The sequence below is a fragment of the Nematolebias whitei genome, chromosome 19 (assembly GCF_014905685.2).
Source record: "Nematolebias whitei isolate Nwh7 chromosome 19, NemWhi1, whole genome shotgun sequence".
NCBI lineage: Eukaryota > Metazoa > Chordata > Actinopteri > Cyprinodontiformes > Rivulidae > Nematolebias > Nematolebias whitei.
The window spans coordinates 37,086,818-37,096,940 of NC_056516.1; the positions used below are offsets into that span (position 1 = coordinate 37,086,818).

At 35.7% G+C, this 10,123-nt stretch overlaps 1 protein-coding gene across 5 annotated transcripts in view; it reads left to right on the plus strand.

Moving 5' to 3' along the window:
- The window catches only part of rxrba (retinoid x receptor, beta a), a 15,515-nt gene that overhangs the window by 657 nt on the left and 4,735 nt on the right, over positions 1–10,123 (plus strand). For 3 of the 5 annotated variants that reach the window (XM_037692955.1, XM_037692956.1, XM_037692958.1), the window contains exons 2-8: positions 529–676; positions 1,772–2,004; positions 2,445–2,598; positions 2,710–2,889; positions 6,645–6,805; positions 7,055–7,184; positions 7,821–7,953. In XM_037692955.1, the coding sequence (XP_037548883.1) occupies positions 661–676; positions 1,772–2,004; positions 2,445–2,598; positions 2,710–2,889; positions 6,645–6,805; positions 7,055–7,184; positions 7,821–7,953 (1,007 nt within the window). In that variant the 5' untranslated portion in view covers positions 529–660. Of the gene's footprint in view, positions 1–528; positions 677–1,771; positions 2,005–2,444; positions 2,599–2,709; positions 2,890–4,736; positions 4,758–6,644; positions 6,806–7,054; positions 7,185–7,820; positions 7,954–10,123 lie in introns of all 5 variants that reach the window. The other 2 variants (XM_037692954.1, XM_037692957.1) reach the window with 1 other exon arrangement.

Genomic DNA, 10,123 nt, shown 5'->3' on the forward strand with positions numbered 1-10,123 from the left:
TCTTGGTTAGTCCGCTAGCCTTGTCGTGGCTAACTTTAGCTTGGTTAATCCGCTAGCCTTGTCGTGGCTAACTTTAGCTTGGTTAGTTCACGAGCCTTGTAATGAATAACGTAGGATTATTTGGTCCACGACCCTTGTAATCGGTAACGTTAGCTTGGTTAGTTAACGGCTAACTTTGGCTTGGTTAGCTGGCTTAAAAGGAAGTGGTTTGTTTCCATTCCATTATGTTGGTGCGATAAAAGCGTTGTTTTTTAGATGAATAATACAGTGGTGAGGGTCGTAGTTAATTTATAATAGCCGGGAAACACTTTTCTTGTTAACAGCTGATCGTTCGGCTGCTGTAATTCGCAGCGCAAGATGTCAAGGCAACAGATTTGCTGTCAAACGTCTGCTGACAAGCAAATAAATGCATCGCGATCTTAAAAACTGCTGGGTGATTTTTGGTTGTATTTAGCATTTTATGATATAATGGCCACTCTTACGTTCATTTAGATGTTTTCTTTTATTTTCTTTTGTTGGATTTTTCAGACCCATTTGGTTTCTCTAACCAACTCCGGCCCGGGCCTCAGTCCGCGGTCTCGAGTTTGATAGAGGGCTGCTAAAGACGAAAGCACTTCGGCCTGCCGCTGCCAACTAGGCCCTTGTGCACAAACCACCATAATGGGAGACAGCAGAGGTGAGCAAAATGCAGCAGATTTTTTTTATTAGTAAGGAACGAACACGGTTGTCTATAAAACATTGTTTTGTACTGTTTTGCTTACTGCTGAAGCTTTATAAGTTATTATATAAACATGTATAGTTGCAATAATATAAATCATAAACGTGTTTAAAATTAAATACACTGTCGTCCATGTGCCTGAACAGTTTGTTAGTAAGACAGTGAAATGGAGCATGCAAGGTAATACACTGCAAATTATTTACTCACAATTCTACTGATTAATAAATATCTCACCTCTTTGTCAGGTTCCATATATTGTTTTACTAAAATTCAGGTTTTCAAGTCACAAATATTTATATACAGAAATTGAGTTTATTGACGCCACTTTATTCCTGGTGTTTATTGACTTTTTGCTAATATACCAAGAATATATTGACAAACATGTTTGGTGTACCGTTGGACCAAGTTATGTGCATTTTGAAGGTGATTGACAAAATTTGTATCTAAGAAGCATGTTGTCCCATTTTTGTAGGTTTGACCAATGAAGCATTGTTTTCACTGGGTTACAGTAGAGCTTTTGGCAGAGCACACCATCAAAATTTATTTAAACAAAAATGAACTAGGTTAGATGAAATGCAAGTACACTGCCTGATGCAGAGACGATACAGCCCAGCCAGCTGCAGAAGAAAGTGAAGGATCGTAATAAACACATTGCTATTGTTTTATATGTATTCAGTCGCTTAATTCAATAAATTCAAACTACACCCACTATTAACTACAAAATAGGCATTACATTTTTGTCAATACATTTTTTTCTCCAATTAAATACCAGTCAAATAGAACAGCTAATTATATAAATAAATACATTTGAATTATCACAGCATGCTTATTATTCACCAAAATAAATTGTTAAATCATACCAAAAATTCTGTTATTTCCTAATTTATTTTGTGACTTTAAGCTGTTTCATGTCTTTTCAGCATGCATGAAAAATCTGTACAAGCTTTTTTAACTGTTACAATTTTATGGTTGCATTTATGTTAAGGGTGACTCACACACCATACGCTGACCTGGTATGATTTCACTATTATGTCTCTGCTTGTCTGTTCTCAGATTCTCACAGTCCAGACAGTTCGTCTGTGTCTTCTCCTCCCTCGGGCCAACGCTCACCCCCACTGGTTCCGTCAGCAGCTTCCATGACCTCCCTGCCACCCATCACCACTGCTGGAGTCAACAGCCCTATCAGTAGCATCGGCTCTCCATTTTCTGTTATTAGCTCATCACTGGACTCACCCTGCCTACCTGGCACCCCGTCAGTGGGATATGGCCCAATTAGCAGCCCTCAGGTACAAACTAGTGGATGTAATACAATTTGTAGTTTGCTTTGTGGTCCATTTTAAGTACAACTGTAAAGGACAACCATCTTTTCAGTGGATTAGCATTATGTAGTATTTGTTTGTCCATATTTTTAGTATTAGTTTTACTTTTTATATAGTTCTTACTCCATTTTTGTTTCTGGGCCTATACAAATGACCGGTAACTTGAATTTGTTTTAAATCCATGTCTATCTCTTCATTCTTATCAGACTGTCAGTGTGAAATGTGAGCAAAGTTTGGACTTGAATTGATGAAGAAACATAAACATGAAACGCAGAACGATTTACTTTCTGCTTGTTCTTGCTGGTCGTTTTTCTTTTCTAGCCTTAGCAATTAGATTAAAGGCGAATTGTTTAAAATATAGGTATAGATTGGAAATGCATGTGAAAATTCTTCCTGTCTTGTGCCAGATCAACTCAACAGTCACCATGTCAGGGCTCCATGCCGTGAGTAGCTCTGATGATGTGAAACCTCCACTGGGCTTGAAACATCTGTCTGCCCACAGTCCAGGGCCGATGATGTCCCAGAAACGCCTTTGTTCCATCTGTGGAGATAGATCCTCTGGTGGGTAAAGACCTCCAATGCTACTGTTAAAAGGAAAAAAAAGTTAAGATGTTTTTAGATACTTCTTATTGTTTTATTAACTTTATACTTTTTTTTACTTTAACGTTTTAGGTAAGCATTATGGTGTCTACAGCTGTGAGGGGTGTAAAGGCTTCTTCAAGAGAACAGTGCGCAAGGACCTAACCTACACTTGCCGAGACAATAAAGACTGTATAGTGGACAAGAGACAGAGGAACCGCTGCCAGTACTGCCGCTATCAGAAGTGCCTGGCCATGGGCATGAAGAGAGAAGGTGAGAATTAAATCAATTTATTTTGTTTTTCTAGTTTCTCTTGTCTCTAAGAAATAAAAAAAATAACCCACATGTTTATTTCCATTCAGAATTGTAATTTTTATTAAAAAGATGACTTGGAAACTGTTTCAGAATGACAAAGTAGCCAAATTATTTTAATTTGACAATTAAAGACTAACAAACACAATAACTGTCACTAATACTAAGGGCAGTCATACTCAAAGACTCTTAGATCATTTGAAAAGTAGATGTTTTTGCTAACCTACAGTAAGATAATACTTTTTTTTTCATCTTTTCCCTCCCAACAGTGTCCTACAATATTTTACACACCAGCAAATTTTATAATAGGCAAACAGTATTGACTATCCTTAAAGATTCTTTTATTTTACTGTATATCAACTTCAAATGTTTTTGCATCATTACTGTGGTAAATCTGTGTATTAAAACAATGCAAAAAGTCAATAATAGTGCTTTCAGGGTGGCTAATGATCATTTGCAGCATTTGTTGTCTAACATTTCCATGTCATAATCTTGACATTTTTCTTTTCGTGTCATTACTTTGTTACCATATTTGATAAATGAAAAGGACAAAATGACAGTGGTGAAATGTTAACAGTCCCGTCTAACCTTGTTAAGAATAACGAAACCTCCTGCTGATGTGTAAATTAAAGATTCAGTTTTGAAACGTCTGCAGCTACTATGGAACTGGCTGCATTAACTGTTTGAATTTCACATCTTTTTTTTTATGTGACAGTGATTGTGCCAAAATGCCATTCTGTTACATTCACTCCTGTAATTTCCAGCGTGAATTAAGAGAGTCTAAATATGTAGAGACGATGAGTGAGGTGCTGTGCATGTTGTATTATAGTCTCATCATTGAAAATCCCGTCTGCACCAATTTTAAGCCAGTACATCCAGGATTATCTGCTGTCAAGTCTCTTAGAGTTGAAAAGTGTAAGAACTAATCATATTGTCACTGGGCTTTCTCGTGTCCTGATATTTTAAGACAGAATTCCTCAGTGTGTACAATTTTCTTTTTTGCATTATTTGCCAAATTTTATCCTGTTCTTAATAATAAATTTAGCCATTTATCACTTTTTAAAATTATTTACTGTATGAGGAAAAAAGTGTCCAAATAAATAACAACTAGAATAATTCAATTTCTGACTGTAGCACATTTTCTTCTTATATTAAATCCAGACAGTCTCTCTGTTTCTAAGATTTGATTTCTTGCACAGATTTAAGTACATTTCTGTTACAATTTCAAAACATTACATTTTAAATATTGCTTTATTACTGAAAGCTATTTACAGTAGATAATTATGACCTACTGAGCTGGGATGTTTTTACAAAAAGTTTTCCTAGCAGTCGGTAACAGTCTAGTAATAATCATTGAAAAGTTGCAACAGTAATGTCAAACTACTCTGTAAACAAAGCTGATTGGTTTATCACTGACAATAAGAGCCACCCTGATACTTCACAGATTTTGAGTTAATCTGTCAGTTTATACAGAGCCGATGGCCTCTTGGATAATGTGTAACTTCAGTATACTATCTAACCTTGCATATTCATGCTAAAGATCACATGTTGATGTTTAAAAAGTTCTTGACATGTCTGAGTGAAGCTCGTAGCCAGTTCGAAATGCTAAACTGTAACTTGTGACAGTAGTGGTAGATATTCCATGTCTGAATGGAGGTCAATATGTGTACAGTGGAGGATGGAAAGAACGAGTAAAGGGTGGTAGAGAAGGATGTGGGGGTGGGTAAGTCTTGTAAACACTAACCCCTTGCCCCCTCTCTTCCTTTTTTGTTTCCTCTCGTTCTCTCTCCCCCTCCCTCCTTCTGTAGTGGCCAAGATGAACGACAGATGTAAGGAGAAGAGGGAGGGAGGGGTGTCTGACTGTATCGAAGCATAAAGAAATATTTTCTATCACATAAATGGAGCTAGTTTAAAATACTTTTCCATTCTGCTTTTTTGCCAGAACTCTGGTGGAACAGAGCAGGCACCGAATTACTTCCACATGTGTTTTTAACCTTTGATATGCAAAGTTAGCTAAATATACTCACTTCCTTTAATCATTCCCCTACTTAAAAAGTTATTTATTGTTTACTTCTATCTGAGGGCTGAGCAGTAAGGTCACAATTGCTGCTGCCGACCATCAAACTGTTCCACATCTGTTCAGAGGTTAAACAAGGCTTTGAGGCGTGTTGTACAGGAGCTTAAGATGTTTGCTGAATTTCTTGCACACATTTCCTATATATAATAAACCCCAGCTTTTATTACATGCCTACATGCACAGTATGTCTCTTTCTGTGTAAAGTATACAGTGATTTGTGAAGGGTTGAAAAGTTTACATTTTTTAATGTTTTTGATAAATGGGGACAAATCCAACATTCATACTCGAAGCCCCTTTTGTTAAACAGTTTTACAATATAGCTGCAAAGACGAGCCCTTCTTTAGGCTTCCTCTAATCGAGTCAACCACGTCCTGTGATGAAACGAGCTTTCATAATAAATGAAGCCAGCATTGCAGAACTAATGGTGTGGTGTTTTAACTCGGCTGGGTTGATGTGGATCACGATGCATAAAATATGTCAGGCATCTCCAATTCTCCATTCTGCAAGTGGTTAGTTGACTCGTCTATCACACCTCTGAACCACGATGCTGGCTTACCCTTTATATATTAACTGCTGTGCTCTGTTACTACGTTATTTGGTGGATCAGTGGCGTAAAAGCAGCAAAATGACTGAACGCCCTCCAAAGACACCTCTGTCCATTAATCACGCCACAATAGCAAAGCAGTAATGTATGTTTGATGTTTCAGTGTAAGTCATGCATACCTCAAAGTAGTTCAAAACAAAAGGATTTAAAAACACTTCCTGGCTTGTTCAGAATTTATAGCTTGAGCTGCAGCAGCAAAGATTTACTTCTCAGAATATTTTTTTCTTAAACAATTGATATTGACTCAATCTTAAAAAAAACGAGTATTTGAAATTTATATTATTTGATGGCATTACATGTTTTTCTGCTGCTGCTCAAGCTGTGTTTGTTGCTGTTTGAATAATATCCATATTAACAAACCTAATCTAATGTTCACTTTGTCTGTAGATTTGATGAGGTTGAACTTTATAGTAACATTTTCCGTGACATATCTCAACAATCATGTTTGTCAAATGGTGAAAGGGTCAAATGTATGAGATGTGACATAAACCAAAGCATGTTCTTAACTTGCATTGCCTTGGTTTGTGCAGAAAAGTTCCTTGAATGATAAGTTACTGATTTGTTAATGTGATGACATCATCTGTTTCTCACCCAGATAAATTGTGCCATATTAAATAAAACGCCCCACCCTCAGTATGTGAATGTCTGAAGAGCAAAGTGCAAAGTTTGTTTTTAATTTTTTTATGTCAAACTGAGCCGAAATGTGTTTGTGTTTGTTTATTTTTTATATTTATCTTCACATTAATTTATCATGTTTTCCTGCGCTTCTCTTTTTTTAACATTAATTATTTGCTTTGTTTTCCCTTTCTCTATTGTTCCCACACTCTTGGTTATTTTAAACTTTATTTTTTGGCACAACCATTTCATTCATCTATCTTCATTATTGCTTTTATTTCTTTTACATTTGCATCAAATTACTTAACTGTCTTTATTGCTTTTTTTGTTCTTCTTCTTTTACTCTTTATCCATTTATTTCTTGTCCTTTATTGTTTATCCTGTTTTCCTCCCTTCCCTCTCTTTGTCCTCGTTCCGCAGCTGTCCAAGAGGAGCGACAGAGGAACAAGGAGCGAGAAGGCGAGGTCGAGTCCTCCAGTGTGGTGAACGAGGAGATGCCAGTAGAGAAGATTTTGGAAGCTGAGATGGCTGTGGAGCAAAAGACGGAGCTTCATTCAGATGGAAGCTCAGGTGGAAGCTCTGTGAGTTCACTGGGTGATATAAATTTATTTCTACTGTTATTCATGAACGGTGTTCATCTAAATTAAATTACTGCAATATGAAGGTAGCATTTTGTTTAAACAAATGGGACAATTGCAGGTTTATATTAATGTTTACCCTGTTCCAACACGTCAGATTTCTGTTACTCAGCTATAGATTTAATGTTCTGACAAGCTGTTTCCATGAATAATAATGTGATTTTAATAATAATCTATTTCTGTTTATTTCAGCCCAATGATCCAGTCACCAACATCTGTCAGGCAGCAGACAAGCAGCTCTTCACCCTGGTGGAGTGGGCCAAGAGGATCCCCCACTTTTCTGAGCTGCCCCTGGATGATCAAGTCATCTTGCTGCGTGCAGGTCTGTCTATCTGACACTAAAGCAGTTTGATCTGTTTTAGGTTGCCTGTTCTTTAGTTGCAACCATTGTCATGAGCGGATAATTTGATTGTGCTCTTTGTTTTTTTTACTCATGGAGTTTTTCAACATGGAACAAATTGGTTAATGTTTATGCTGCTTATAAATTCTTCTGAATCTGGACTTGTGTTTAAAGTTCTCCGATAATAAATTATTGAACAACAGAAAAATAAGAGGAACTTCACTCTGCCACTTTGATTTCATTGTTGGGTTTCATTTGGTTTCCATTGAATGCAAAGTAAATTGCACAAAGCATTAGACACTCCATCACCTCCCACTATTTTGAAATGATGAAATATGTACACATACTTTTATTTTTAAATGAATGTAGGCTGTGGTCATTGTTTTAACTCTAAATATTTCAAAATATTTGTGTTCATTTAAGGCTGCAGCGTAGTTCAATGTATACCTCAGTTTTTAAAGTCAGCGATCTTAGTGAGAATAAACTTACAAAAATGTATTGGAGTGAGAATTTAATCTTAATGTTGCATTGCAACATTGTTAAACAAGAAACAACTCGGTTTTAAATTTTTGGGTGTTTAAATTTGGTTTTAATTCAGAAACACCAACGTTCTTACAGGCTGGAACGAGCTGCTGATTGCATCATTCTCCCATCGCTCCATCTCGGTGAAGGACGGGATTTTACTGGCCACGGGTCTCCATGTCCACAGAAACAGCGCCCACAGTGCAGGGGTCGGCGCCATCTTTGACAGGTAATTTCACAGATGCATGCACAACTTGTATAACTTTTATTAGTTTTCCACATTATTCAGTAGACCCACTAGTGCAAAAATGCTGTTTTACTAAGGGGATTTGACATGTGAGTAAAGTGTCTTTTCAGAGGCTTTATATATTTTTTGACATCGGGAATTAAAATATTTTACTTCTTAGGATTTATTAACCTAAAAGAAACTTCCTGTTCTGAAAAGACAGATAAAATCCAAAATTCCCTTTTTATTTTATCTAATTAAACCTAAAGAAAGACAATTACATAAAATTATTCTCTGGTGACTTCTACTCACCATTTTCAGATGATTTATACTAATTTAGGTTCAGCTGGTTTAATGACTGGGTTAAGGTTTTAGAGTAGAGTTTCTTCATCTTTGGTTGGCTGCAACTGCTGTGTTCTGCACTGGCTGTTATTGGCTGAGAGATTTTTGCTTTTTTAGTTCTGGCTGTAAAATGTTAGTGCATGCAAGGGATGCTGGTGATTAATGCTTATCCATAAAATGCATGTAAACGCACCCTAATTTAGTTGAATAGCACATTTGATGCTGTGGTAATGGCTGGAGAGTGTATAATACTAATATTTGAATATTACTGATCAATTTTTTATCTTGGTTTGTAAATGGATATGTCACTATTGTGAATGATTTGAAGCATGCTTACATGTTTGAAACATCGTTTTTTATTTTATCATTTTTATTTAGGGGCATTTGCTGTTGTGGCAAAAGACAGTTATTATCTATTATACAATTATTTCCAACGTCCCAAAGAGTTGGATAAACATCTGCAATCACAAGGATTTAGGTTATTGTCTGATTCGTTTAAGATCAAATGTTCATTATGTAATAAAATATAAATAATCAGCTTGCTTTACATGTTAGACCATACGTGCATAACAGTTTTACTTGCTTTGGATATTATTGCATCTCAGTCACATCACAACGGGTTAATTCCTTGTTAATTACACGATAATTGTTTAATTATAAAGGGGTAAGTTTTGCTTACAAATTCTGTTGGTTTGAAATTGAGCTAACTGGGCTTATTGCAAATCGCTAATTAATTTTTCACTAAATAATTTCTTATAACTCTGCTCTCTCCTTGTAACAGGTTTGCAACGGTTTAAAAACGGCACTTATTTGAAAAGTTTAAATCTGGTTGTTGTTTTTTTTTTATAGCTTTTTTAGGAAGAAGCATACAATAAGATATGATTGTATTTCTTCATAATAATATTGGTGTAAACTATTTAATTAGTAGATGCAATACAGCTTCATCTTTCTGCATAGCGCCAGAAAATTCAGTGCAACATTTTGCAGGCTGGTAAGAGTATGTACCTCCTGCGAATTTTCATTTTGAGGTGGAGGTTTGTTTTTGTGTGATGATACAAAAAAGTGTCAGCTACACATGGATGGATGTAAAAATCTTGAATTTTTGCATCCAAGGTTGACGTGCAACAAAATCTACAAGACATCGTGTGCATCATTTGGTAACTCAAACCTTTGCTCAAATCTCTTAGTTTTTAAGATCAGTATAACATAAAGACGTAGTTTTTAAAAGTTAAAATGAGTCCTCATAGAGTAGTCATATATGTACAAAGTTGCTGTTTATATTTTTTCATCAAGGCTCCAAACTTGATCAGTTCTATATAAAGAAGTTAATTTTCATTTGATGCTTTATAGGACTTGTCGTGCTTTTGGAACTTGATGCCCATTTAATAGCCTGACACTTTGGTAAATCAGTAATGGCTTCATGTTTTAGCTGACGTCTTACATTTTGTACAGTGAGGAAGAAAATAAGCACACCCCATTTTTTAATCAACTACAAGAAAAGTAAAGCTAGTAGGCAGCTCCATTCTCAAGTTCAGAGAGAATTCCTTTTATATCCCAAAATATATTTTACATAGAGTACTTGGGCTTTATTTCACAAATTATCTGCAGCTCAGTACAATCCAAGTTGCATTTCATTGTGAAAGGACTTTATAGCAAAGAACACTAAACTAATTATTGAGTGTTCTTGTTATTTTACATGAACAACTTGTTTGCTCTTATGAATCATAAAATTTATCATTAACTTCTACTTGGGAGTATAGGGGTTTATTTAGATTTACAGTTCAATTCAAAACTTTATTATTTATCATTTATACAATTTGTTTGCTGTTTT